The sequence below is a fragment of the Oxyura jamaicensis genome, chromosome 8 (genome assembly GCF_011077185.1).
Source record: "Oxyura jamaicensis isolate SHBP4307 breed ruddy duck chromosome 8, BPBGC_Ojam_1.0, whole genome shotgun sequence".
Lineage (NCBI taxonomy): Eukaryota > Metazoa > Chordata > Aves > Anseriformes > Anatidae > Oxyura > Oxyura jamaicensis.
The window spans coordinates 8,591,709-8,619,273 of record NC_048900.1 but is presented as its reverse complement, the minus strand read 5'-3'; the positions used below and the strand labels follow the sequence as shown (position 1 = coordinate 8,619,273).

The following is a 27,565-nucleotide window of genomic DNA, read 5'->3' as shown; positions in this document are numbered from 1 at the left end:
CAGCCTGCCTGTACCGAGGACACCCTGCCTGTAATGAGATCGATGGTGCTGTGCGTGGCCGGTGCCACCCCACAAGACACGGTGTACGCATGTGCTGCCCGGTGAACGCGTGCAGGGCTGCCTCGATGGAGACGAGGGCTCGCGGCCCCTCGGCGAGCACCCAGCGCCTTCCAGCGCCCCGCTGCAGGTCCCGTCCCTCTATTTATGTCCTCCGGGATGCGCGTGTACTTTGGGACAAAAGATGCAGATTGCACAATAAACGTGTGGTTTTTGTTTTTGTTTATTATTATTATTAATCACTGACACCTAGCACCACCTTTGTGGCTCCTGGGGGCTCTGAGGGGGAACCGGGGAGGTGCTGAGGGAATCGGGGCTGTACTGAGGGGGAACCGGGGCTGTGCTGAGGGGGAACCGGGGCGGTGCTGGGGGAACCGGGGAGGCGCTGAAGGAACCGGGCCTGTACTGATGGAGAACCGGGGCGGTGCTGAGGGGGAACCGGGGCGGTGCTGAGGGAACCGGGGCGGCGCTGAGGGAGCGCCGGGCCCCGCTCCGCCCCGTTTCCGCCGTCATGGCGGCCGGAGCCCGGCGGCGGCGGTGGCGGCCGAGCCCGGCTGCGGGAGCCGGAGGCGGCAGCAGCGGTGGCGGCGATGTGAGGCGAGGCTGAGGCCGAGGCGAGGCGGCGCCATGTCGGGCTGCGTGTGGGGCGCGGCGCCGCCGCCGCCGCCGCCGCTGCTGCTGGAGGCGCTGGGCCGGCTGTGGGAGGTGCAGGCGCCGCTGGGCAGCGGCTCCTCGGCCTCCGTGTACCGGGTGCGCTGCTGCGGGGACCCGCGGGCCCCCCCGGGCGCCGTCAAGGAGTTCGTGGCTCCCCCGGCGCGGCCCGGCCCCGCTCGGCGCCCCGCTGCCCGCCCGGCCGCCGCCGACTGCGCCGAGTACGGGTTCCGCAAGGAGCGGGCCGCCCTCGAGCACCTCCGCGGCCACCGCAACATCGGTAACGGCGGGGGGGACCCGCAGCGAGCCCCCGGCACCGCGCCGGGGGAAGGGATGGGGCCGGGGAGGCAGCTGGGGACGGGGATACGGGGCACTCGGGGTGGGCAGCAGGGGACGGGGATGGAGACCCCGAGGGGGGCAGCAAGGGACGGGGACAAGGACGTGCTAGCCGCGGTGGGCAACTAGGGATAGGGATGGGGGCCCTGAGGTGGGCAGCTGGGGACAAGGACATGCCCTCCAAGGTGGGCAGCTAGGGATAGGGACAGGGACCCCGAGGTGGGCTGCTAGGGATGGGGATATGCCCCCTGAGGTTGGCAGGTGGGGACAGGGACGAGGATTTGTCCTCCAAGGTGGTCATCTGGGGACAGCAGGGACAAGGACGTACCCCTTGAGGTGGGCAGCAGGGAACAGGGACCTCGAGGTGGGCACTTGGGGACAGGGACAAGGGCATGTCCCCAGAAGTGGGCAGCTGGGGACAACAGGGACAGGGACATGGCCCCCAAGGTGGGCAGCATCCTCCCAGTGAGGCAGGGCTGCTTCCCTCCCCGCAGGCTTGCCCGTGGCCGATATTTATCAGCTGCGGAGGGAGGACAGGGCTAGCCATCCCCTGTAGCTTCCCTCTGGTTGGGAAGGGTTCCCTTGAAGGAACAGCCGCCTGCTGCAGGTCTTGGGGTCTTCCCGGGGGTGCTGGAGAGGGGCGCAGCGCAGTACTGGTGTAGTTGCCGGTTACCGACTCGTGTTGCCGTGTCTCGCCGCAGTGACGCTGTACGGCGTGTTCACCAACCACTACTCTGCAAACGGCCCGTCTCGCTGTCTGCTGCTGGAGCTGCTGGACATCAGCGTGTCCGAGCTGCTGCTGCACTCCAGCAACCAGGGCTGCTCCATGTGGATGATCCAGCACTGTGCCCGAGATGTTCTGGAAGCCCTGGCTTTCCTGCACCACAAAGGCTACGTGCACGCGGACCTCAAGCCACGCAACATCCTGTGGAGCGCGGAGGAGGAGTGCTTTAAGCTCATTGACTTTGGACTTAGCTTCAAAGAGGGGAATCAGGTTTGGAACGTGCTGCTCTCGGAGCAGTTTGCTCTCTCTCTCGTTGCGCGGATCTGTGATGCTTTCAGCTCCTGGCTGAAGGAGCGGAGGTGACCTGATCGGGATAGTAGCTGAGCTGGTGCTGAGGGTTTCCTGGAAGGCTAAAATGTGGTCCGGCCCGTGAAACAGAAGCCGGTGTTCCCGTTCTCCCTGCGTGTCTCTGATTACTGTTGATGTCAGTCCTTGTGCTGCCCACAGATTCCAGAGTTAACGATTCAGCTTCCTGGAAAGTTTGCTAGTTTTCATGTGGTCAGATGAGCGAGAGCAGCCAGATCTGTAGGATCTCTTTTATCATCCCTTATCGTACGTAGTAGTAATCCAGGCTTCGCCATCGGTCAATTGCATTATCTCTAGCGGTGTCCTTGTTCTTGTCTTTACTTTCATCCTGTCTTCAGCAGCTTCCCTTTTTAAGTCTGGATGTTTCTTTGCCATGTGACTGGGTTGACCAAAGCCCTGACTGTGGCTAGGCAGCGTCTGTTTTGCCCTGACGCGGACAGATCTGTGCCTGTTCTGCTCTGCTCTTCCTGTTCGCTGAGCTTTCACTCCCTCTTTGTACTGTCACTCGTTTATTTGGGTGATAACGGGTCTTGTAAGTTTGTCCTTTCCCCTTTTATTCCCTTCTGTGGCCTCCAGTGAAAGCAGAGGGACTGTCCACAGAGAGCCTGGGGAGGTTCTGCTGTTGGCTTGACAGAACTTCCTTTCATCCCTCCCTCTCTTAGTAACCTTCTGCGAGGGGTATCAGTAAAGCTTTTTATCAGATAGCCGCGTAGCAAATTAGCCTGTATTCACTGGGCGATGGGCAGTAAGTCGTAAGTGAGCTGTGACTCTTCTTTCCACACACTGTCCTGGCTTGTCCTCGCACTCTTCTCATCTAAGAGGTTTTCAGATTTTTTTTTTTGACTGTTTTACCTGGTGTCAACAGTAAAGCTCGCTGATCCGTGAATATCTGAGGGCTGCGTGGGTGACCCGTCCCTGAATTCCTTGGTACAACATCAGATTTTAACGTGTGCACTCCTTAACAACTCCTCCGTGTTGTGCTTTGGTCCTCCCACGCTCTTGGCGGAGCACCGTTGCGTGCTGGTAATCTGCTGCTGTCTATCAGCAGGGAACACTCTCCTGGTGTCCTGTGTCTGATGCAGATATTTTTTCTCTTCAGGTCTGTGTTCTGCTGCTCGCTCTGGGGGTTGCCTCGTAATACCTGATCGTGTGTGTTATTTGCTTCGACCGTTCCTTCCAATCTGCCTTCTTTGGGCTGAGTTTCCTTCTCTGGTTCCCATAAATACGCTGCCTGCTGGGGTGAACCTTCTGACCCTGCTTTGAATACGTACTGGCTATCAGCCTCTCCTCCCCGCCCCGCCGCGTCTAGCTGCGTACATGTATGAATTCCTTATCTGAGTCAAGACCGTGTTCCTTGCATTTGGGACAGCTCTGCCCAGCTTATTCTTGCATAACTGTCTGCAGTTACTGTTTAACAGGGAATGGCTGTACACAGAGCAAGGTCTCAGCCACATAAATCCCTGAAAATACTTCAGATAGTAGGAGTGAAATTCCCTCTCTCTATTTTTGCTGGTGTTGACCACGGTGTTTTCTGTGTCTCAGAGCTTTGGTGGGGCTGCTAAACTGCTGCTTTCACCATGCTAGAGCTTTTGCTCTTTGCTGATGGGAGGCGGTACCCTACTGAGCAATTTGTCTATCTATTTTTTTGGTTTCTGAAACAATTCTAAGCTCTGTTGCCTAAAAATGCCTTTTGTAGTCTCTATTTCCAATTGGAGAGCCAGCCCAGTTTGGTTTGAGTATATTCCATGGCTAACAATTCCCAATCCTGTGCCTTCTCTGGGATGTAAGCTTGCATATTCTCCTGTCATTCCTCGAGTCACATCAGGGCATTTAAAACGAGCCCTCCTGTATCAGAAAGATCCAGCATCCAGCTTATCATCGGGCATTCGAAGGACTTGACCAAACCACGGCTGACTGATCCGGCGGTGGCTGTGAGCAGGAGGTCGGACTGGAGACCTTCCGAGCAGCCTCTCCAATCAGCCCTTGTGTGATTGTGTGATTTTCCTGTTTTCTTTTAATCAGACAGTGTGTGGGTATTTGCCTCTGCCAGCCACAGCAGCTGAGCAGGTATTGATTGCTGCAGCACTTCTCGCTGCAAGGGGAGAGGAGGAAGAGGTGCGTGGGAAGCGCCTTTGATAATTTCCTTGTCTGACTGTGAGATGCCTGCTTCGCTCTTTTAATGTTGTGTTCCAGAGAACAGCAGCACTTGAGTAATGGAAGCTGTTACTGATCCTCACTGCTCGTTCTGGGCTGTTTGTGCTCTCGTACAGCTGATGTGGGAGCGTGCTGTGGGAGCACCACCCTTATCCTGAAGCTTCCAGTGCCCTCCGTGCTTGCACAAGGTTAACAGGCCAGTCCACCGTGACATCCAGCCTCTTCCTCCAGGCAGTGCTGTCGTTCAGAGAGCTCAGATGCTCGTGGGATGGCTGCTGTTTAGCTGGAAGATATTTTCTCTTTCAGTCTTATTTTTTTCCCCTTCATCAACAGAGCGGCTCAGCAAGCTGAACTGCCTTCTAACACGATGCTTTCTGCCAAGTCAGCAGTGGTATTCTGGTGACCCGTTTGGACGTGTCTCTGTAAACTGATTTAAGGACAGAGCAGAGAGCCTGTATCTGCAAAATTAACCTTTTTGTCTTTGTTTGGCCTTCTGTAGGATGTGAAATATATTCAAACAGACGGGTATCGGGCTCCAGAGGCAGAACTGCAGAACTGCCTGGCACAGGCAGGGCTCCAGAGCGAGACGGAGTGTACCTCTGCTGTGGATCTGTGGAGTCTGGGAATCGTTTTACTGGAAATGTTCTCAGGAATGAAACTGAAACATACAGTCCAATCTCAGGAATGGAAGGTGAGTGAGAACTGCTCTGGGCGTTCTTGCTTATGCCAGGCAAGTCCTCCTGCTGCTTGTGTGCACCTTGGATTTGTAAGGTAGCACCTGGCAACTAGAGAGTGTTTCCTTGATGTGTCTATAATCCTGTTGTCCTGGGTATTAAGGCTTCAAAGCCTTAGAGACCTGCCTGCCCTGTGGGACTGACGTGTCTGAACACTGCGTGTGTTCAGGCTACTGAAATCCTACAGCTCCAGGATTCTGTGTTTGGAGCCTGTGTCTCCCCAGGAACTGGGAAGTTAATTGTGCTGGCCGGAGTGCCACACAGACAGAGGAACAATATACATGGATGGTGGCTACTACTGCGCTCCTATTTCCCTTCATCCCTAATTACCACTTATTTTTCTTCCCAGGCAAACAGTTCTGCCATCATCGACCGCATCTTTGCCAGTGAAGGGGTGGTTAATTCAGCCATTCCAGCTTATCACCTCAGAGACCTTATCAAAAGGTATCTTCCTGCATTTACTAAGCGTTGTTTAAAGATGAGCCCTGTGAAGTCTTGCGCCTTGGAGCCCACACCTACCACTTTTTTTTTTTAATGTCCTTTCCACTGCGCTAGTCACAAGTGCGAGCATTAGCTATATTAGCTGTGCTTTCATTAGCCCTGTATTATTAGCTGCTGAATCCCATTTTTGACAAGACGTGGGAGCTTCCTGAAGTACGATCACTTTTATGAGACTGCATGTGTGTCTGAGACAGGAGCGGAGAGGCCTGGAGAGGTGGAGCTGGAACACGCAGTGTTCGTTGTGAAATTCGAAGTGAGCAACTTCCATAATTTGGTGCTGAAAGACACCTCAAAGCAAAACCGCCTGTATTATGTACTTGAAACGCTCTTAAAGGATCCTTCTGGTGTGCTTAAGCTGTGAATTGGAAGATGTGCTCTTGACTGTTCTCGTACCATAAGCACCCGAAAGATAGGCTATTCCTTGGTGCTGGCTTCCAGCCCAAGTTGATGCAGGAATGTCTCGTGCAGGAGTATAAGGATCTCTCTTCTCTTGCAGCATGCTTCATTGTGACCAAGGAAAGCGAGCCTCCGCTGAAAAGGCTTTATGCAGCCCGTTCTTCAGCATTCCCTTTGGTAAGCTGTGCTCATCGGCCCTGCTCGCAGCTCTGTCAGCATACACTGGGAGCAGCAGGGGTGTGCAGCTGGTTCTGGTTCTGTCCTCGCTGTTGCTCCCTGGTGTTGCGGCACTTGTCAGCCCTCTGGTACCACAGCAGACGGGTCAGATGTTGCCCTTGCTCTCAGTGATGCCCTGTTCCTGTGGCCTTGTGGGCTGCCACTTTTCCTTGGTGGACTCCCTCTAAATCCTGCTCAGATTCACCTGACCGAGGGTGTTCTGACAACCGTATTCAACTTGGGGGACAGGCGTAGCCGAGGTACGTAGCTGGTATTGTGACCCTCAAGGTGCTTTTGAAGAGTGCAGTGCTCTTTATGGGACGCTGATGGCTTTTACGATGCTGAGAGTTTCCCAGTTCAGAAGCTGGGAATGGGAGCAAGCAGGGCAGCGGCTGGTGGTCGCCTCTGCTGCTGCCTCCTCCTTGCAGGCCGAGCAGTCCCAGTGTGCTCTCACGGTGCTGCAGCCTGTCTTGGGGCCTGTCCAGGAGAGTGTGAGCCTACGTTTGCAGTGACAAAGGTCACTGAGGAGGTCAGGGCCTGCCTTTCCTCACGTCCGCATGGCAGGTCAGACAGTTGCCACTGTCGCTTTGATCCAGCACTTTCTCTTCAATTGAGGGAAAAGGTGGTGTTCCCCCAGAGCCCCCCCATGCAGACTGCCAGCAAAAGACGGGCAGGGACTGCCCTGTTGAGGCTCCTATCCCTCCCCATTTTCTGTTCCAAAAGTACCACCGTAGCAGCATTCTTCAGAGCTTGCTGGCTCTCAGAGGACCGGCAAAGAGCTCTGCATCCAGCTTTTCTGCAGCATAAATCAACGTTTCAGGCATCCATCTTCTTGCTGGGCTAGGATTTTCTCTTTGGGCCTTGCTTTCCCTAAGCTGCTTGGTGTAGCTTGCAGTGAAGGCTGTTAAATGTCGCATCTTGCAAGGCTGCATCTAGATATTGGCACCCCTTTGTGCTGGGCAAATGTAATCAGCTCATCCCTGTTGTTTTAAAACTTCTCTTGCATTTCAGAAGCTGGGGCTGTTGTAATCAAAGCCACCTTCCATGGAAGGAGCTGAACCTTTCTGCCAGTTCTGCTTTAGGGCAGAGGGAATAGTGTTTTGGCAGTACTTCCTGGTCTCGTTTTAAACACGCAGACCTCTAACTGTACCCTCTTGTACTAGAAAGGTGCTTCTGTGGTTAGCGCTACAAGTTTATAAAACAGCTTCGATTTTTCTTAGTTGCTGGTTCTCTCCTTTGCCTAGCTTCCACGTAAGCGTGTCTGCACAAAGAAGCATTTACTGTTGCTTTCCTGGGACGTCAGAATGTGAGCTGTCACTACCTTTCACTTGGACACAGTTATTCTGTTCAGAGCAAAGACAGCTGAGAATGGCTTTCCTTGTCGTTTACAGCCAAGACGAGACTTTCCAGTTACTCAGCTTCTTTGCTGAGCTGCTTGTAAGCTGCAGCCAGCTGTGTTGTCACTGCAGTGGGCGTCACCTGCGACTCTGAATGGGAGCAGAGGTGCTGAGCTGAAAGTTTGTCCTAGGACAGAAGGGCGTTGCAAGAAGTGCATTTGTCACTTGGTTACAGGGACAGATGGCTCCGAGTTGGTTTGTCTCCCTTCTCTGAAAAAGACACGGGAAAGGAAGGACAGATGTACTTGAGTAAAAGGAGCTGCATATACGACTGGGACAATAGTTAAACGTCCTTTCAGTTCCCTATTTGATGCTACCTCTTGGTTGCCAACAGCCCTAGGGAAGAATGGTCACAGCAGTTCTCTTGGAGCTGACTGTGACACCTCTCTTTGAAGGGACGTTCCTGAGTGCTGCCTGGGCATAGTCTAGATAAGGCCTTTCATCCTCCGGGCTTCTCATAAGGATTCCTCCGTGTCACGGTGGAGGATTTACAGTGCGTGTACTTGACTGTCATCTCCTCTTGCACTGTGAAATCGAGGTCGTGCCTGTGCCTGGCAAAGGTGTCAGCTCCTTGATGCACATTATGTGCTTAACTTGGAAAAGTATTTCTGAGGGAGTAATCGCCCGCTATCTCTGCAAAGCTAGTCAGAAGGCTCAGGCTGGAGAACCGGAGCCATTTCTTCCCTTTTCTCTCCCCTGTTTCATTCTCAAATGTGAGACCCGTGAGCCCTGCTGTTGTGTTCAGCTGCTGTAGGTTGCTGATACAAGTAAAAGTATGTTCCTGCTCTCAAAGCACTGCAAGTTGGACTCCCAGCTCTCAAACTGACAGCCCTGCCAGTCCCTTTCAGAACGTGAAATTGAGCTTTTGTTGTTGAAGTGGCATCGCCTGTCCTTGCTGCTTTGAGTTGCTAGAAGTCCTGAGTGCCCTCCCAGATGTGGTTCTCATAGCCTGACATTAGCCTGGCCTCCTCGTTCCACAGGAGGATCCGTGCAGCGCTGCTCCAAGTCATCGCGGAGCTGCCTGTTTTCTTCCAGAGCCAAGGGTCCTGTGGCAGTGGGCTTTATTTCTGCCCATGGTAAACTTGTTCATGGGATCAGTGCTCACCCACCTTCCTCGTGTGGCACCGACTTAGTCTGTAGCACTGCGTTAAGTAGCTCAGGATTTTTCCCTTTTTCTGTTGTAAGGCTGTATGGTGGTCTCAAAACTGCATGTTGCAGCTGGATTTTGAAGGTGGGGTTTCACGTGGTGTTTAGGGAAGAACCCGAACATAACGCAGAGTCATCTGAGGCTCATGCCTTCGTGTAGCTTAAGAACTGAAGTTACAGAAGCTCTCTGGCCCATTTCCAGCTCGTCTGGTACCAGTAACAGGAGGAGCCGGTTACACAGTGGTTCTTTCATCTTCTTGCATCGCCATATAGAAAAGATAGTTTGCTCAACTACCACAGCCCTTGAGGTCGCACCAAGTTCTAAATGTGAGCTAGGCAGACGTAATTCTAGTCTTAATTGCTCCTAGCTTTGTAATTTTAAAAGCAATGTCAGGTGCTAGCCTCGGTGTAATTGCAGAGTACACCGATTCCTTTGGGAGAGCCTCTTAGCGCGCAGGCAAAGATAAGCTGGAAACCGGGAAAATACATTGCCTGTAAATGCAGGTAATGACGGAGCGAAGCAAAACTGTGTTGCAAAGAGCAGTCAGTTCTTGTGTATATTGAGTCAGCTTCATGTTTTCTTGCTCCTTTGATTTCCTTTCTCTAACTGTGGGTGTCAAACAGCTCCCCATATCGAAGATTTGGTGATGCTCCCCACGCCTGTGCTGAGGCTGCTAAACGTTCTAAGCGATGCTTCTCTGCAGAGCGAAGAAGAATACGAAGGTTGGTGTGTGCTGTGCAGTTCACGTATAGCAATGTCATCTCACTGTTTTGTTTGGATTTGGAGGTGAGAGGGCAAGCAGAAGAGCAGTTAATGAGCACAAGAGTAGTAGCCAAAGAGCTTCTCAGCTGAGTTGTGGTACCAAGAGGGTCACCTACACCAACAGGGAATAGGCTACGACTGAAAGATGGAGCCAAAGAGCAGAGCTTGTAGTGAGATCTTGAAGGATCTCAGATTTTAAAGGTCAATTTCAATTTTCCTATGTGGTTAAATGCTCACAGAGCTTGTGACGTGTCTGTGGCTCTGAGCTGCTGCCGAACATATACAGGGCTCTGTGGAGCCCAGGAACAGGATCCTCAAAAGTTTGCTGGCCCACTTACCAAGATCCCAACAGAACTGAAATATCTTGTTTGAATTCATGAACAGTAGCAAAAACTATACTCGGTAGGTGGCAAGGTATGGCTGTGGATTTACATTTCTGCTTGCTCTCAAATCCAAGTGAGCAGCAAAAGCTAGAGAGCGCTGGGGATACCAGTTTAAAAGGCCGAGTTCTGCTCGCACAAAGAATAGTTGGCAGCAGCTACTTTAATTCCCCTCCTCCAAATGCAGCAGGCAAAAAAAAAAAAAAAGTCACAAATTCTGAACGTTTTGGCTACTGGAAGGCTTTGTGAGCACGAAGCACTCAGTTTCTGTGTGCTTCCGAGGCCTGGTGTCAGGGATTCGCTGCCTGCAGGTCTGTCCCTGGGCCTCAGGTCAGACACTGCCCTGTTACGCGGCTGCTAAGCAGTGTCAGCTTCTGCGGTGGCATTCCTTGATGATTTCAAATTGAGAGGAAAAGACTGTTGACTGAAATTACTGAGGTGTTCATCTGGCCTTTTATTTTTTTGCTACTTGGCAAACCCTGGTTTGCAATGTGAAAGACAGCCGGCTCTTTTCTTTCTCAGATATCCTGGAAGACATAAGAGAGGAGTGTCAGAAGTACGGACCGGTGGTTTCCTTGCTTATTCCAAAGGAGAATCCTGGGAAAGGCCAAGTAAGTGAAGGGAGGGGAGAGGCCGTGGAATGCCCACGGACGCTGCGTGCTGCAGGACTGCTGCTCGGCTTCTGGAAGCCTCCTGGCTGACAGCAGTGCTAAGAATAGCTGGTCGTCTCGAAGGACAGCTCAGCTTCCTTCCCGGCTGCGCAGGGTTCCCTAACCTGGGAGGGCCCCGGACAGCTTTAGGAGAGGAGCTGAAATACGGGGGAGAAAGGGAGAACCCAATGGGTGGCAGAGGAACTGTCGAGGATGTCGAGCATCGTCATACGTTTTCCCATCTTACCAGACACGCTCCCTGCAGAAATGAGGAGCGAGAGTTAAAATTGCAGTTCAGAGATGCATCTTCCTCCTTTTTAGTTCCACTGCTCTGGACTCAAATGAGGATAAAGGGGAAAAATGTGCTCGGGAACTGTTTCCCAAGTTGCAGGGCAGGAGGGAGCGGGTGGCATGCTGCCTACCCTGGAGGTTTTACTTTTCCTCTCTCTTTTTCAGGTCTTTGTTGAATATGCAAATGCTGGTGATTCCAAAGCTGCCCAAAAAATGCTGACTGGAAAGATTTTTGATGGCAAGTTTGTTGTGGCTACGTTTTACCCATTGAGTGCCTATAAGAGAGGATACCTGTACCAAAACTTGCTGTAGGCAGTAGCAACAATCAGGAGAGTTGTCTCGCTCCTCTTCCTCACGTGTTTTACAGTTGAATGTACAAAAGAGCTTCCTAGCCCTGCTTCGGAGTCATCTGTAAAGAAGAGATGCGAAGGACTAAGACGGGCTTTGAAACCTTTACTGCTGCTTTGTGATGTGCAGGGGAGGCCTGGATGGCTTTAAGCGTGTGCTTGTGTGCGTGTCGTGCTTGCTCGTTTACATTAGATGCGTGGCTTCGCCTGCCCCGGCAGGCGCTCGGGTGCTGAGGGTGACCGTGGGAGCTTGGAGGCAGAGCAGGTCTTGGCAAGCACTCGGAAGCGATGGAAATAAGACCGCTGAAACCTCGGCCTTGGCGCCTGGTTTCGCTCAGGGGAGAGCAAAAGGCTCTGGCTTTGAGTCTTCGCATCCCCCAGAGCAGAAGGCAGCGGTGAAATCAGATCTGCTGAGCCTGCGGCGCTGCCCGGTCCCCGAGGGGAGCCGGCTTCTCTCCTGGCACAGACAGCATGCTGGGCTCGGGGAGCGAGCCGTGGTGAGCTGAGCTTGGGTGCGTGGCTGGGCAGGGGCTGACCGGCTGGGGATGGACGCCAGCAGAGCGGCGCCAGCCTCAGTCCCAGCACAACCTGGAAGCACTTTGTAGCCTGAGGTGATGTGAAAACTGTCGCATGGAGTCATCTTCCTAGCCTGTACCCTGTGCTGGCACTGATCTCTGTGCTGGCTCTGAGCTCTGATGCCAAATCATCTGTAGTGTGTGAGTGTCCGTAGGTGATATTTTTGGAAGGGAGTGCGACAGCGCGCAGTATTCTTTGTGTCTCAGCAGGACTTCTGCCTGCGAGTCGTAGGAGAAATAACAAATATTTATCTGTTGTAGGTTCCACGCTTGGCTTCTCCGTGTTGTGCGTTTTGGTTTTGCATTAACCCATTAGACTCGTTGTAGACTAGAAGCACTGACACTTTTGGTCCTTCAGAGGTTACACAAAGGGCCTGAGGCAATCTGAGATCCTGTTTGGAAAGGGCTGGGCCGGTAACCAGACTTACCTGGCCAGATCCACATCTTTCCCAGTGCCGGGGCGACAGCCACGGTGGGCTTTTGGGACAAGAACCTGGGCGAGCAGCATCCCTGCTCCCCCCGAGCGCTCTCCCCGCTCACGTGGCTCTAAGGCACAGGCAGAAGATCTCTAACACTGCTGAAATACTTGCGGGCAGCTGCCTAAACTGTCTGTGACCTCCCCTGGAGTAACGGCCCCAATTACCTTGCAGTTTACTTCCTCGTGGTTTACTTCTCGCATCTAGCTGATGCTGGACTTGCTGGAATCCTGCACTTACGTGGTCCTCTTGGTTTTTGCCCTGCGTGCATGCGTGCAGCGTGTCGGGAGAACCGGTGTCTGTTGCATTTCACGGGTGTCCGTGCTGGCGTGGAGTCCTGTCTTCTGTCGCCCTTGCCAGACTCTCCCAGAAAGGACCAATCGCTTTGAATTTTCCCGTCGCCTTTCAGATGGTAGATTTTCCAGGAAAATAAAAATAAAAATCCCGCAGTGAGTTTTAAGGTATGATTTGCTGGTCAGGCTGTCCCCGGAATGATGCTACTTCGGTGTACATAGCTGTAAAGCAGCTTTGCGTAGGTGGGGTGTGTGATTCAGTGCTGTTAGGTTAACTGTCCTTGCGGTGAAGCACCTTTAGTGTCTGGAAGGAGCTGGACAATCAGTCGGGTGAGGGTTTTCGCTACGTGAAGAGCAGTGTTGAAATTGCTGACTGTACTCTGAATGTGGCTAGATAGTGACCGACCTCCTCAGCTCTAGGTTTTTGCTGTCTCTGGCAGGCTTTGCCATCGATAGGAGCCCCGAGGCCTAGAAATTCACGTTCAGTGCCACAGCGTCAGCAGCACCAAGCTGGCTGCACGTGTGCCTCAGAGCCGAGGGCTGATTCTCAGCAGAAGACAAGAGCCATGCCAGGATTAAGCTTTAGAGAGGAGCTGCAGCCTGCTCTCGCAGCACGGTGAAGTTGTTCTAGAATTTGGCTGGGCTTTTGTTCAGCTGTTTTAGTAGCAACTGCATGCATCTGCAAGACGCAAACTCCTGCCGCCGTGTTTTCTCTCTGGATGCTCGGTGACCAGGCCTGAGCACTGAGCTGAGCAAAACAAACCCAAGTGTTTTTTTTGGCTAGAGGTGAGGATGCTGATCTCTGTCCTGTCACTGGGTCCAGTCCCTGGATTCCCCTGCAGGCTGTGGGAGGGTGGAACAGGGAAGTTCAGAAACTCCTCGGAGCAGAAGGATTTTATCCCTCACCATCTGCCTTCAGCTTGACAGAAGAAGGCTTGGAAGCTCACCCTGGTGTCTCAGCAGGCTGCCGGTGGCTTGGCACACATTTCAGCCCTGTTAAAACCTGTGCTCCTGAACTCTAGATTGGCACAGCTTCCTCCCTAAAGCTCCCAGAGCTGCTTAACACACTGAGCACCAGGGTTTGGTGCTGGCCGTGTCCCCCGTGGGTACGGCAAAGGCAGCTGGGAGTGGGCGTCCTGGCACCAGCCAGCACGGCAACACCTCGGTGTGAAAACCAGCTGCCTGCGAAGGAGGAATCTGCGTTGGGGAGGAAAAGAGTGAGAGGTGAAGCCTCTGGAGACAGCAAAGCTTTGAGCAGCATCTGTGTTGGGTCTTCCTCGGCTCTCGGAGCTGAGGGCGAGCCCTCAGCTGGGTTTCTCTCCACCTGGCTGGAGGTGGAAGGAAACCCCCCGGCCTTTTTCTGCCACTGGCGCGTGTGTGTGCGGGAGCAGTGAGAGAAAGTTCTTTGCGCTTCCACCTATTTATTATATGCAAGGAAAACAACTGGCTCTAAGTCACAGCTTCCCTCCCAGCTGTGTTCCCGCTGCTCTGCAGCCCCCAGCACGGGGCTGTCCCTGCGTGCGCCTCCCTCGGGCCTGCCCGGGAGCTGTGCCGCGCCACGCTCCGTTGCCGAGCAGATGTGTGCTTGATACCGATGACTAATAAAGGATGCTTCAAGACAAAGCCCTCGTTCAACCATCTTGCTGGGGGGGTCCCTGGGCGCGCCCCTTCGTCACCCCGCGGGTGTTTTACTCCCCGCCCTTGGCCTCGCTCCTGCTCAGGGGGAGGCTGGGTAAAGCGCGGCCTCCCTCGGTGCCTCGACTCCCAGGTCCTCCAGGGGGGTCGTGAGGGGCCGAGGAGCGCTGTGTGGGGCTCTGGGGGGTGGTCCTGGGGCCGGGCACCCCCCCCCCCGGGGGTCCGGGCACCCCCCGTGCGGGGCCGTGCGGCCGAGGCCCGCCCCCGGCGGCCGCCTCCCCCCTCCCTGCCTCCCCGCTGACGTGGCGCGCGTTGCCATGGCGCCCCCCGCCCCGCCCTCCCGCCGTTCTCATTGGCCGCCCCGCCGCGCGGCGGAGGAGGGCGGTGCCTCCTGGCGGCCCAATGAGGAAACGCGGCGGAGGTCGCCGCCGCCCTCCATTGGCCGTGGCGAGGCGGCGGGGGGGCTACAAAAGGCGGCGGCGGCGCGGCGGGGCCGGCGGCGGCGGCGGGATGGAGGCGGAGGAGGAGGGGGCGCGGCTGGCAGCGCGGCTGGCGGCGGGCGGGCAGGGCCATGTGCTGCGCTTCTGGCCGCAGCTGGGCGCCGCCGAGCGCCGGGAGCTGGCCGCCGAGCTGCGGGGCATGGACGTGGCCGAGATCAACCGCTTCTTCCGCAGGGCGAGGGGCGGCGGCGCCGCGGGGGCACCGGACGCGAGGATGGAGCCGGTGCCGCGGGACGTGCTGGGCAGCGCCTCCCGGGACCGCGGGCTGCTGCCGGGCTGGGAGAGCCGCGGTAGGTGCGGGGGGCGCGGGGGGGCGCGGTGCCGGCGTTCCCGGCGGTGCCGGGCCCCACGCGTGTCCTCCCGTCCCGTCCCGTCCCCGCAGGGCTGGCGGAGATCGCGGGCGGTCGCGTGGGCGCGCTGCTGCTGGCCGGCGGGCAGGGCACCCGCCTGGGCGTCCCCTACCCCAAGGGCATGTGCGACGTGGGGCTGCCCTCCCGCAAGAGCCTCTTCCACCTGCAGGCCCAGCGCCTGCGGAGGCTGCAGCAGCTGGCGGAGGAGCGGCACGGCCAGCCCTGCTGCATCCCGTGGTGAGCTTCGGGCCGCGGGGTGGGTGTCCCCCTGCCCCGGGTCCCGGGGGCGCTCTGAGGAGGTCCCAGGGGTTTTGGGTCGCTGACCGTGCCCGTGCCGCGGCAGGTACATCATGACGAGCGGCAGGACCATGGAGTCCACCCAGGAGTTCTTCCAGAAGCACCGCTACTTCGGCCTGAAGAAGGAGAACGTCGTCTTCTTCCAGCAGGGCATGCTGCCTGCCCTGGGCTTCGACGGCAAGATCCTGCTGGAGGAGAAGGGCAAGATCTCCATGGCGCCAGGTCTGCGGGCGGCAGGGGGAGAGATGTGGTGCTGGGGATGAGACGTGGGCACAGCCACGCTGGGTGTCCCGCTGCCCCCAGCCCGCTCCCCGCTCCCCTCAGCCAGGCTGTCTGCTGGCAGCTCCCGGGGGGCAGCTCGCGGCGTGACGCAAGCTGGGAGGTGCCGGTTTTGGCAGGGAGGACCAGGGTGGGGTACGGCCGGGCTGGGGATCATCCTCCGTCATGCTGAGCCCATTTCCCGGCTCAGAGGAAGAGGAGGAGGAGGGTGGGTGCGGGTGGCTCAGCGGGGCGGCCACGTGTCACTGCGCCCCAACGCCTTCTTGCCTCCCCAGATGGCAATGGGGGCCTGTACCGGGCCCTGGGGGCGCACGGCATCGTGGACGACATGGAGCGCAGGGGCGTGCAGAGCGTCCACGTCTACTGCGTGGACAACATCCTGGTGAAGGTGGCTGACCCCGCGTTCATCGGGTTCTGCTTGGAGAAGGGAGCCGACTGCGGTGCCAAGGTATTGTTCCTGGGCCGCCCTGCTCCTCGCCTGGCTTCCCTGGGCCCTTGCCCTTCCCCACCAGCCTGCTGCATCTGAGGGAATTGCTACAGGAGGTGCAGAGCACTGCTGACCGTGTCCGTGCCGTCCTGGGCACGCAGTGGGTGCAGCTGGCCCTGTGCCCCACCTGTAGGATGTCGCACGCCCAAAGCCTTGTTTGAAGGCTGGATCAGCAGCGAAAGGGGCTGAGCGCTTGTGTTTGCGTTGGGCTTGGCTCTGGCAAACAGGTGATAGGGCTCGCTGTCCTTGAAGCTTTCAGAGCGTGAGCTGGGAAGCAGAAGGCTGTCAGTCCCTCCCTCTGGCCCCGGTGGCAGGAGGAGGAAATAAACCCTAATGTGCACAAAGGGAAGCCCTGCGTGCCTGGCTCACGGCCTGACTGGGGTGTAAGGGCAGGTAACGTGTCGGGGTGGCTCCGCCGAGCTGACAGCCCCCTGCTGTTCACGTGGGGGCCAAATGCCAACGTTCACCTATGTCCTCTGCCTGCCCCATGCAGGCCTGGTGCCAGGTCCTGCCTGCGCCCTCTGGGTGCGACTGACAGCTGTCACCCAGCCCTGCCACCTCGCCCTCTGGCCACCGTCACCACAGCCAGCTGGGCTGCAGCATCCTCGTCCCTCCCCTGGCCCTACTTTCAGAAAAACACCCCCATGGGGGCTGCCGGATGCATCGGGTGTGTTGGGGCCGTTCCCTGACGTGCTTCCCGTGGGCAGGTGGTGGAGAAGACCAACCCCACGGAGCCGGTCGGCGTGGTGTGCCGCGTGGACGGCGTCTACCAGGTGGTGGAGTACAGCGAGATCTCCCTGGCCACCGCGCAGAAGCGGGGCCCGGACGGGCGGCTGCTCTTCAACGCCGGCAACATCGCCAACCACTACTTCACCACCGCCTTCCTGAAGGACGTGGTCAAGTACGGGCTTGAGTTGCACACAGCTCGTTTGCTCTGCCCCGTATCTGATGCCTGTCCCCTTCCTACGAGGTGGAGGATGGCCACCGTGCAGCAGGGCGGCTGGCCCGGTGCCTCCTTGCTCGCCTGAGTGACCGCTCTCTCGGCTTCTCGCAGCACTTACGAGCCGCAGCTGCAGCACCACGTCGCCGAGAAGAAGATCCCTCACGTGGACATGGAGACGGGGCAGCTGGTCCAGCCCGAGAAACCCAACGGCATCAAGATGGAGAAGTTTGTCTTCGACATCTTCCAGTTCTCCAAGTAGGCCCCTTTCTCTCTCTGGGGAGCAGGCTGGTGGCTTTCCCCGGGCAGCTCTGGGACCCTCTGGGCGCTGGGGAGGTGGCTCTGGGTGATGCCCTGGGGTCAGGACGGGGTGGCTGCCCCCGTGCTGTTCAGCAGCGCTGGGCAGGCGTGCCCTGAGCGGGAGCAGCAGGAGGTGCTGTGTGCCTCTTGCTCAGCTGAGCTCCAGCCTGTTGCTGCTGGGCCAGAGGGACGTGTGCTGACCCTACAGCTGTGGGTGGCAGAGAAAGGGAGCCGGCACATGTCCCAAATGCGACCCTGACCCTTCTGCGTCCCGTTCCCTCCCTGTCCCCCAGGAAGTTCGTGGTGTACGAGGTGCTGCGCGAGGACGAGTTCTCTCCTCTGAAGAACGCGGACAGCCAGAACGGCAAGGACAACCCCACCACAGCCCGGCACGCCCTGATGTCCCTGCACCACCGCTGGGTTCTCAACGCAGGGGGGCACTTTGTGGATGAAAACGGCACGCGCATCCCCGCCATCCCCCGGTGAGTCGCTGCCCTCGCTGCTACCCGGGAAACCCTTTGCCTTCCCCTGGGTTACAGCTGCTGGATAGAGGAGCCTCCTCTGTCCTCTTGGGCTGGCCGTAGGACATGAGGCAGTCCCCAGCCCTTGTCAGTGTTCGTGTTCCTGCAGCCAGCGCTGCTGGAGCCAACAGCCGTGGGCCCTTGTCCCGGGTGGTGCGTGGGGCAGAGCCGGGCGTGGGCTGCAGGAGGAGCTGTCGGCCCGCAGGAGCTGCTTTCCTTCTCGTTTCAAGCCCCGTGAGCCGAACCCCACAGTCTGCATTGCAGCCAAGGCTGCCCGTGCAGGCCAGAGGTGGCTCCCCAAAGCCCAACGCGCCAGCTGGCACAGATGGCAGCACCCCACCGAGGGAGGAGAGCAGCCCCTGACTCGTTCTGCTCTGTTTCTCCATCCCGCCCTCGTTAACCCTTGTTTATTCCCACTAGCCTCACAAACGGACGGTCAGATGCCCCCCCGGCCGATGTCACCACCAAGTAACTATTCGTGCAGCCGGGCTGCAGTGCATGGTGGCGGGGCTGCGCTTAGGGACTAACGGGCTCCGGGCAGAGCGCTGCAGCGGGGCCGCGCAGGTCACCGGGGACTAACGGGGGCGCGGGCGCATGCTGGCACCGGGGCACGTCTCTGAAGGGTCCCGCAGTGGGCGAGCGGTGGCACTGCTCCTTCCTGGGGCTCCTTTCTGCAGAGGTTCAGGCTCAGCACGCGGGGAGAACGCAGAGGGTTTTGTGCTGCTCCAGCACCGCAGGACCTGGGGAGCAGTGGTCTCAGGAGTGGGGCTGCCCAGCCCGTGCAGGATGGCGGGGAGCCCGCTGCTGGAGGGAAGCAGCAGGGCCTGGGAGCTGTTGTGAAACACTCCGGAGTTTCCCTCCTTCCCGGTGCAGCCCTCAGCACAGCCCGGGCTCGTCACGCCACGGAGCAGCGCAGCCGGCTCCGACCCCGCCGGCCCCACAGCTGGAGGTGGCTGCTCTCCCGGTGGCTGCCAGACGCCCGGCAGCCTGGTCCCTGGAACGGGATTAAAAGCACGAACCGAAGGCCCGGCGGGCTTTGATGTAGCACATGTGAACGTTAACGTGGGCGGTCAGCTGTGTTCGTGTGACTCCAGCTATTGAGTTCCGAAGAGCCAGACTGCGAAATTGGTGAAAGCCCCTGGCTAATGGGGACTCGAAAATTTATGGGAAGAGGCTGGGAAGTGTTAAGAAGTGTTAAAGCAGTCTCTGGAACAGCAGACTTCTGCAGGCATGGGGAACACCTGGGGCTTCGGTGTAAGCTTGTGCTCCTGGGATAAGCGTGAGTGGTTGGGGAACGAGCGAGCTTGTTACCTTCATCCCCTTCCCGAGCACTTCCACCTCCTGCTGCTGTCTGGTGGATACCAAACCTTCCTGGTTTGTAATTCAGAACTCCGAGTGCTGTCGGGTGTATAGACGGGCCATCGTGCTGGTTAGACTGCAGGATAAAGGGTGCAGCTCTTAAATTATCTGGAATTGAAACCGCTCAGGCTGCAAGGGAAGCACGGGAGGAGGAAGGGTGACTGGCTCGCTTGCAGCACCAAGTACAGCGGGGCTGTGGGGACGCAGGCGCTGCTGTAGTTGGAGAGGCACGCAGATCCTCTTGATAACCGCACCTCAAGCTCTCTTCCCTTTCAGCTGCTGCCGGTACCTAAACCTTAGCTCGCGCCCACGTGGAGAGCACAGCGCGCGAGGCTTGACTAACCCGGGGAGCGGCGTGCGGTGGCTCTGCCTGTGCCAGCCCCTCACCGCCTGGCTCAGCCTGCGGGGCTCCCGGCGGGCAGGGACTGATGCTCGGGGCTTTGTCTCTGCAGCCTGAAGGACGCCAACGACCTGCCCATCCAGTGTGAGATTTCTCCCCTCATCTCCTACGGCGGAGAGGTAAGGGGCGTGGGACAAAGCACGTGGGGAGGCTCACAGGGTGCGTGCGCAGACGTGGTGAGATGAGCGCCGGGAGCAGGGCAGAGCAGGGGGTGAAAGCTTCCTTGTGTTCGTGGTGACGTTACCTGTGGCACTCGAGGCTGCAGCCCCGAAACCCTGACGTAGGTGGGGTGGGAGCCTGCCCACGAGCAGTGCAGTAGGTGGGCAGCGGAGGCACAGGACGGCTCTCCAAGCAGCGCAGTCCCTTCAGCCGCTGCTGTCCTGCCGTAGCGAGGCTGGGCTCTGGCCTCAGCGGGGAGCCCCAAGCAGCTGGAGCACGTCCACCTTCGTTCAGCTTCCTAACGAGCTGCTTCCCCCTCCGCCAGGGCCTGGAGAAGTACGTGAAGGACCGGGAGTTCCGAGCACCTCTGATTATCGACGAGGACGGGATCCACGAGCTGGTGAAGAACGGGATGTAGCGGCAGCCCGAGGCAGGCTGCCCGTCACCTCGGACACATGAAGGTTTATCGCTGGAGCTGCCGGGGGCTGGTCCTGCTCCCTCTGAGCTCCCGCAGAGGAGGACGCAGCCCACTCGGTTCTTGGCACGTTGTATGCTTCTATTTATATTTTAATTTAAAAACCAAACACTTTATGGATTTCCCCTGCCACGAAGCACAGCTGCGGTGCTGCTCTTTGCACCGGAGGCTGTGGGCATTTATTTTTAAACATGTATATAGTAATAGTCGCTGTACATGCAGAGGATTTTTATGGTACGGGGCCGGGGGTAATCTTGAAGTTTTATTTTTCTCAAATCTACATGACTATTTTTTTTAATAGGGTTCGTGTCGTTGCCCGTGTCCTCCCTTTAGGTCATCCTTTGTATGTTGCACAACTGGAATTGCCTGATTAAACCCCTGAGTCCCTCCTCTCTGTCACCTGGTGGTGTTTTGTGCCTGGGGCTTTCTGCAGAGGGTCTGCTTGTGGAGCAGAGCCTGACCTCTCCATGCCGAGCTCCCAGCTCGGTGGGGGTGGCTGCCTGGGGAGGAGTCCTGGGCAGGTTCCCCTGGCACACAGCGCTTCTTTGTGGCATTTCTTGAGGAAACGGGGCTGTGCTTTCCTCTTGAATTCCTGGGAGTGGCTGCAAGCCTCGGACAGGTAGGAGCAGGCAGGTGTGCAGCTCCATCGCCGCGCAGGGTGAAGCCAGCCCGGCGCAGTGCCCTCTGGCAGCATCCTGCGGCTTTGTGGGAGGACGCTTTGGCTCCTGCGTGGTGTCCGCGTGCCTCGGGGCACAGATCTCCGTGACTGATGTCACCGAGCCCCCTGGGTGCAGAGGTCGGGCAGCCCCAGGCTCAGACAGGGCTGTGCGGGGGGTCCTGGCTGCTCCCGGAGCTGTGTGTGGCCGGGGCGGGCTGGTGGCTGCTGGTCCCGGGGGAGGTGGGGTGGGACGGGGGCCAGGGGCTGCCGCGGAGTGCTGCGGGTGGTCTGCATCCCACAGCCGTGTCCCTCTGCTGGCCTGGGGAGCAGCCACCCCAGGGAAGGGTCGTCCCTGCATCCTGGGGAGCAGGGGGATGCCCCCAAAGCAGGATGGGGTGCTGGTCCCTGGTGCAGGGCAGAGCACAGGACGTGGGGGGGATGCAGGTGGCCCCGACACTGAGCAGCAGCAGGGCTCTGCAGGGTGCGCGGGGGCTCTGCTGGCTCCCCGGGCGCTGGCAGGGATGGGGAGGAGGCGGTGTTTGCCTTGGCCGCTGGGCTCTGTTTGCACACCAACACCTTTGCACCAGGGCCTGGGACGGAGCCCGCTGCCGAGTTATTTCAGCGCTAATTCCAGGTGGCAGGAGGCGAGCGGGGCGGGCTGGCGGCTGTGCCGGCGTGCACGTAGGGCGGCGGGGGCATCCCGCACCGGGGTGTCCCCCCCGGGGCTACGGGGTGGCACAGCCCTGCAGCAGGCACTGCTCCTGCCCGCACCAAGGGGCTTGGGTCTGCCTGCCTGCCTGGGCAGAGGGTCCCCAGCGCCCCACCAGCTCCCTGCTGGGCAGCCGATGGCTTCCAGCGCAGCTGACTCAGAATTTGTTTGTCTGCAGCCCAGATGGGCCGGCAGTTTGGCAGCGAGGTCTGTTTTGGGGTTTTGGAGCGAGGCGGAGGCACTCGGGCAGGCGCCGTGTCCGGCTCGGGGTGCCCGGCGGGACGGGAGAGTTTTTGGGGCTGCTGCTCGGGGAGGTGCTGGTGCGGGAGAGCAGCTCCTGGCCACGTGCACCCTGTGGGGAGGGGGCTGCAGGCACCAGCACCCCCAGCCGGGCTGCCCAGGGGGGTGGCAGCGGGTGCTGCTTCCCTCCCAATGCAGCACAGGCGCTGGCACAAAATCCCGGGAAAACCAGAAATAATAGTAATTTTTAATTTTTAACTATTGCACAAAAAATGACTCAAACCCACTATTATCATTTCCTCCGTGCCGCGTCGCGCAGTCGGTGGCCGCGGTGCCAAATCGCTGCCTGGAAGTGAGGCAAAAACACAAATTTCAGCGTGCAGCCCGGGGAGCCCCCGGGCTGCTCCCGCGCCCCACGTGGGGCAGGTGGGCTCGGCCGCGGCACCGCTGAGCGCAGGCACGATCAGGGGGGCCCTGGAGAGGGGACCGGGGGGCTTGTGGGGGCTCCTCGTCTTCGTGGCGCAGGAGGAGGGTCGGGGCACGCGTGCCATCCTGCTGCCTCGGGGCTGAGCGCGGAAAGAAAAACGCTGCCTATTGCTTTAAGCTCTCTCACCGGCCGCAGGTCTTTTTTTTTATTATTATTATTTTTTTCTCGCGCGCTATGAATGGGTTTTGCTGTAAATTATAGCTTTGCACACATTCCCTCGGGTCGAGGAAAATAACCTCCGCCGAAAAGCCAGCCTGGATTGGTGACTGGCTCCCCCTCTCCGCTCCCTAATTGAAACCAAATGTGCAAGATGTAGGATTGTGGGATTTCTGGCCGGCTCCCAGGAATCCGCAGAATGTGAGCGCGCTCGCAGAGGCATCTTGCATCAGCCCGGGGAAGTTCGCTCCTCGCCTGGCTCCCCCAGCCTGGGCGAGGAGCGAGGAGCCCGACCGCCCACCGCCGCCTCCCCGCTCCGGTGAGTCGCTTGGGGTCCCTGGGGAGGCGTTTGCTGCCCCACCCTGGGGTTTTGGGGGGATGTAGGGTCTGCCCTGCTCTGCCTGGGACCCCAAAGTTGGAACGGGTTCCCCTGTGGGACGAGGAGGGGATGGGGCAGCAGCGGCTCCGCGTGGGGCAGCATCCCTGCCCAGGGTGCTGGCGCTTGGCCCTTTCTCTCTGTTTTCCCCCCACTGCCAACGTTTCGCCCCGCGCGCCGTGCCTGGCCAGCGTTTCCTGGTGTCTCCTCCTCTCCCGCCTGCGTGTGTTGGCAGAGCCGGCGGCGGTGCTGGCCGGCCACGGTGGCCCTGCCGTCCCTCTGGTCCCCGTGCTGCGCATGGGCTCACGATACAAGGGGGACATGGCACGTCCCGTCCCCATCCCGGCGCTGGGGACCTGCTGGTGGCTTCCCGTGCCGTGTGGCCGTGGCGGGGCGATGCCGTGCGTCGTGGCACGCAGCGGGAGGAGGGCCCCAGCTCTCGGCTGCCGGGGGGCCCGTGCTGGGTGAAGCACCCCTGGGGCCACGTCCCCAGCCCCGCCGCCGCTGGGCTGTGCTCTTGGCATCCCCCGGGGTGGCTGGTGGCCCTGGGGACACGCCGGGTGCTCCTCGCGCTCTGCACCACCGCGATGAGCCCGTGGCTGGGGACACGCTTGCAGCTCCAGAAAATGGGGCTGCATCCAAGCCAGCCGAGGTCTAAAATGGCATTTTGGGGGAGGAGGAGGGGGACTACGCGTCCCGGCATGCTGCTCTGTGCTCCCGCAGCGGCTGCGCCGGCGGCACGGCATGCCGGGGGCTGTAGTGCCAGGCCCCCTACCCAAAACGCCGCCTGCCTCGGGCCCTGGCACACCCCAGTCGCCCTGCGCCAGCCTCCTTCCCGGCAGCCGGGTGTGCTCAGGGCACCCGCGGGCTCGTTTCTCAACAAGCAGCGGTTTTGTTTATTTATTCACTTCCACCCTCCCTTAATTTTCCCTGCTAATTTCAGTAGAACAAGAAAGGAGGAAAAATAAAAGGAAAAACAAACAAACAAAAACGGAAGCGGAACAGGGAAGCCCAAGGGAGGATCTCCCCAAACGCTGTGCGGTAAAAATTTCCAGCAATCGGAAAACTTGGGCGAAGCGTTGCAAAGCCGTCCTTTTTGTCAGGGCTGGCGGAACAGAACCGGTTTCCAGCTGTGTTGCCAGCAGCGCTGGGCTGCTCAGGCCATGCGCACCTTCGCCCGGCCCCGCGGCGGGGCAGCGAGCGCTCCACGAGGAGCAAACGCCCTCTGTTACTGACTGTGGGCCCTTTCCCTCGGGGAGCGGCGGCATCTGGTACCCTGATGCTTAAGGAGTTTACTCAGCCTGGAAGAATAGTGGGGAAAAAACGTCTGTGGACATCCGCTGGAATGCAGGAGGAAATTGAGATTGTAGGGAGGGAGAGATCGGCCATCAGTGAGCACCGGAGCCTCGCGCGCCTCTCGCCAGCCCCCAGCTCTGTAGCTCAAATTCCCGTTTGCAACCGAGCTGGCTGGCAACGCGGGCTGCTGCCTAGACTTTCGGGGCTGGGAGCAGGAAGAAAAGCAGTGATACACGTGATCTTCCAAAAGAAAGGGGGGAAAAAAACGGGGGGAAGGTGGCTGTAAGTGGGGGTGTGCCCGTGGAGGGGATGGTGTTGAGCAGAGCTGCCCGGTGAATCCTACAGCCCCTGCTCAGAGCCCCCAGGTGCACGTGAAGGATGTGAGCGCTGCCCCCCGAAAGCCCCGTGGCTACAGCAGTGATGCAGAGGCTGGGGACAGAGCCGGGGGGTGCCCTGTACTGCCTGCTCCTATTTAACGGTGCTCACATCCTCCTGGGCAGCTCCCGCCAGCCCGGGGCTGGCTCTCACCTCTCTGGTGACACCGAGATTGGCACCGCGGTGGAGAACCATCCAAATAAATACCGCATAAATCTGGGGCAATTACCTGTTATTACGTCTCCGGAGCCAGAAGGCAAGGAAAGCGCGCTTTGCAGCGTGATGTTGCCGCTACGAGCCGGGGTTGTGCAATGTGCTGCTCCCCAAGCCACCCCGAGCGTTGCTGCCCGTCGGTCCAGGAGGGTGCTGAGCCTGAGCGGGGCTGTGGGAGGCTCTGCGTGCTGCCCGTGGCCCTTCTGGCAGCGGGGGCGTGGGAGCGGGGTGCCCGCACAGAGGCACGGGGGGGTTGGCTGCGGCGCGTGACCCATCCTGGCCGTGTCTCCGCAGGACCGCCGACATGCCAGCCCTCCCCACGCCGCTGCTGCTGCTGCTGGTGCCACTGCTGTGCGTCCCGCGGGCTGCCCGAGCCCAGGTCAACCCGGGTAAGTGAGAGCCCGGCAGCAGCTCGGTGCTGGGGTCGAGGCAGGGCTGGCCTCACCTCCCGCCGGGTTTGCAGCTTGGGAGCTGGATGAGAGCGGTGCCAGGCGTGCCGCAGGCTGTGCCCGAGCCATGCACGGGCAGCGGGTGCTGCCGGGGCTCGGTGTCACCACGGCCCCGCGCTGCCCGGTCTCCGCGGGGCGGTTTGCGGAGGGAGCTTTGTGGGGCCGGAGCTGGCGGGGAGAGGGTAAACACGGCCAAACAAGCCGGCCTTTCAGCAGCTCTCTTGGCAGCCAGGCGTGAAAAAATAACCCCTGGGAAGCGGCAGGGATGCGGTGCCGAGCAGGGGACGCAGCCCACCCGCCACTCCGGGTACTTTTCCACTCCCCGTGGGGCCAGCAGGTTCTGTCCCCTGCTGCCAGGGGCCGGTGGGGAGCAGTGAGGTGAGGTGGCACGGCTGAGGACAGGTGGCTGTGGGGGGGATTTGGGGGTTGGATTGAGCCCTCTGGGTGCCCTGGGGCTCTCCCACCACCGCCAAAGCACTTTGCAGCAAGGATGATGGGATGTCCACGTGCTCCTGGTCCTTCCCTGTCCAACAGGGACAGAAACAGCCCCTGCTAGCTCCTGGCTCGATTCTTCAAGAGGGGCTGGCAGCTCCATTTGCCTGGGCAGGTGTCAGAGACATCCTGTCACCCTTCATCCCTCCTCCACGAGCCGGAGGGATGGAGCACGCTGCCTCCCCGGCGGCTGCACGGGGCGGTCACAGCACAGAAAGGTGACCTAGATGGGGAGCGAGGGGGCACCCCGCTCAGCACCCCGCTCAGCACCCCGCTCAGCACCCCGCTCAGCACCCCGCCGTCTCCTCGCAGCGGTGTGCCGGTACCCCCTGGGCATGTCGGGCGGGCACATCCCCGACGAGGACATCTCCGCCTCCAGCCAGTGGTCCGAGTCCACGGCCGCCAAGTACGGACGGTGAGTGCAGGGCACCGGCAGGGCGGGCGGGGGGGGGCCCTCGGGGATGCTGAGACGGGACAGGCTTGGCTAGGGGCATGGGAACAGCTTCGGCCACCTGCAAACCCTCTCTCTACCCTCCCCGTGGCACTCGCAGGCTGGACTCAGAGGACGGCGACGGTGCCTGGTGCCCCGAGATCCCGGTGGAGCCCGACGACCTGAAGGAGTTCCTGCAGATCGACCTGCGCGCCCTGCACTTCATCACGCTGGTGGGCACCCAGGGCCGCCACGCCGGGGGCCACGGCAACGAGTTTGCCCCCATGTACAAGATTAACTACAGCCGGGACGGCACCCGCTGGATCTCCTGGAGGAACCGGCACGGGAAGCAGGTGGGGAGGCCGCCGAGCGCCCTGTGCGGCTGCCCACAACCCGCTCCACGCCTCGGCAGCTCCGCAGAGCGGCGCCGGGACCGTGCCCACCGCGGTTGTGTCTCCCCAGGTCCTGGATGGAAACACCAACCCTTACGACATCGTCCTCAAGGACCTGGAGCCGCCGCTCATCGCGCGCTTCGTCCGCTTCATCCCCGTCACCGACCACTCCATGAACGTCTGCCTGCGCGTGGAGCTCTACGGCTGCGTCTGGCTCGGTGGGTGGCGTGCGCCCGGGTGCTCGCCTCCCTTCTGCCTCTCTGTCTGTCCATCCCATCGGGGCTGCGTGGGGGCCAGCTGGGCTCACCGCAGCGGGGTCCTGGGGCAGAGCAGCCGCTCAGCCTCCCTTCCCCGCAGACGGGCTGGTGTCCTACAACGCGCCGGCTGGGCAGCAGCTCGTCCTCCCCGGCGGCACCGTCATCTACCTGAACGACTCCGTGTACGACGGGGCCTTCGGGTACAGGTGAGGAGCGGGGGCTCGTGCAGCCAAAGCTACAAGGCTGGGGGAACCCCATGTTTCCAGGGGCTGTGGGGAGCCATCGGGTGCCCAGGCTGTCGCCGCTCTCATGGGGCCAGGCACTGTCAGGCTCCCGGTGCTCACGAGAGTCCCCCCCTTTCCCCGCCTGTGGCAGCATGACGGAGGGGCTCGGCCAGCTGACGGACGGGGTGTCGGGGCTGGACGACTTCACGCAGACCCATGAGTACCACGTCTGGCCGGGCTACGACTACGTGGGCTGGCGCAACGAGAGCACCGCCGGCGGCTACGTGGAGATCACCTTCGAGTTTGACCGCATCCGGAACTTCACCACCATGAAGGTCCGTGCGCCCCGCGCCCCCCGGCCCCGTCCCTTGGCGGGCCGCGCTCACGGGCTGCCCCACAGGTGCACTGCAACAACATGTTCGCCAAAGGGGTGAAGATCTTCAAGGAGGTGCAGTGCTATTTCCGCTCCGACGCCGGCGAGTGGGAGCCCAACGCCGTCTCCTCGGTGCTGGTGCTGGACGACGTGAACCCCAGCGCCCGCTTCGTCACCGTGCCCCTGCAGCACCGCATGGCCAGCGCCATCAAGTGCCAGTACTACTTCGCCGACACCTGGATGATGTTCAGCGAGATCACCTTCCAGTCGGGTACCGGCACGC

General features: G+C 59.6%; 3 protein-coding genes across 4 annotated transcripts in view; all 3 read left to right on the top strand.

Annotated features, from left to right (window-relative positions):
* Window positions 1–547: 547 nt before the first annotated feature.
* Window positions 548–11,159, top strand: UHMK1 (U2AF homology motif kinase 1). The gene is made up of 8 exons (XM_035333064.1): window positions 548–988; window positions 1,746–2,038; window positions 4,788–4,979; window positions 5,372–5,466; window positions 6,020–6,096; window positions 9,303–9,401; window positions 10,344–10,432; window positions 10,928–11,159. Exons 1-8 carry the CDS (start codon window positions 685–687, stop codon window positions 11,072–11,074), a joined length of 1,296 nt encoding a protein of 431 aa, XP_035188955.1. The 5' UTR covers window positions 548–684; the 3' UTR covers window positions 11,075–11,159.
* Window positions 11,160–14,565: 3,406 nt separating this feature from the next.
* UAP1 (UDP-N-acetylglucosamine pyrophosphorylase 1) lies at window positions 14,566–20,549 on the top strand. 2 transcript variants are annotated; one of them, XM_035333504.1, is made up of 10 exons: window positions 14,566–14,878; window positions 14,971–15,175; window positions 15,282–15,457; window positions 15,790–15,962; window positions 16,709–16,902; window positions 17,056–17,199; window positions 17,535–17,723; window positions 18,183–18,230; window positions 19,574–19,640; window positions 20,006–20,549. In XM_035333504.1, exons 1-10 carry the CDS (start codon window positions 14,599–14,601, stop codon window positions 20,096–20,098), a joined length of 1,569 nt encoding a protein of 522 aa, XP_035189395.1. In that variant the 5' UTR covers window positions 14,566–14,598; the 3' UTR covers window positions 20,099–20,549. The 2 variants fall into 2 exon arrangements, with proteins under 2 accessions (XP_035189395.1, XP_035189396.1); XM_035333505.1 differs by lacking the exon at window positions 18,183–18,230.
* A 2,047-nt stretch (window positions 20,550–22,596) lies between these two features.
* The window catches only part of DDR2 (discoidin domain receptor tyrosine kinase 2), an 8,701-nt gene continuing 3,732 nt past the window's right edge, over window positions 22,597–27,565 (top strand). The window contains exons 1-8 of the mRNA XM_035333506.1: window positions 22,597–22,724; window positions 24,960–25,054; window positions 25,919–26,021; window positions 26,158–26,389; window positions 26,499–26,646; window positions 26,786–26,891; window positions 27,061–27,244; window positions 27,310–27,548. Of these exons, the coding sequence (XP_035189397.1) occupies window positions 24,970–25,054; window positions 25,919–26,021; window positions 26,158–26,389; window positions 26,499–26,646; window positions 26,786–26,891; window positions 27,061–27,244; window positions 27,310–27,548 (1,097 nt within the window). The 5' untranslated portion in view covers window positions 22,597–22,724; window positions 24,960–24,969. The remainder of the gene's footprint in view (window positions 22,725–24,959; window positions 25,055–25,918; window positions 26,022–26,157; window positions 26,390–26,498; window positions 26,647–26,785; window positions 26,892–27,060; window positions 27,245–27,309; window positions 27,549–27,565) is intronic.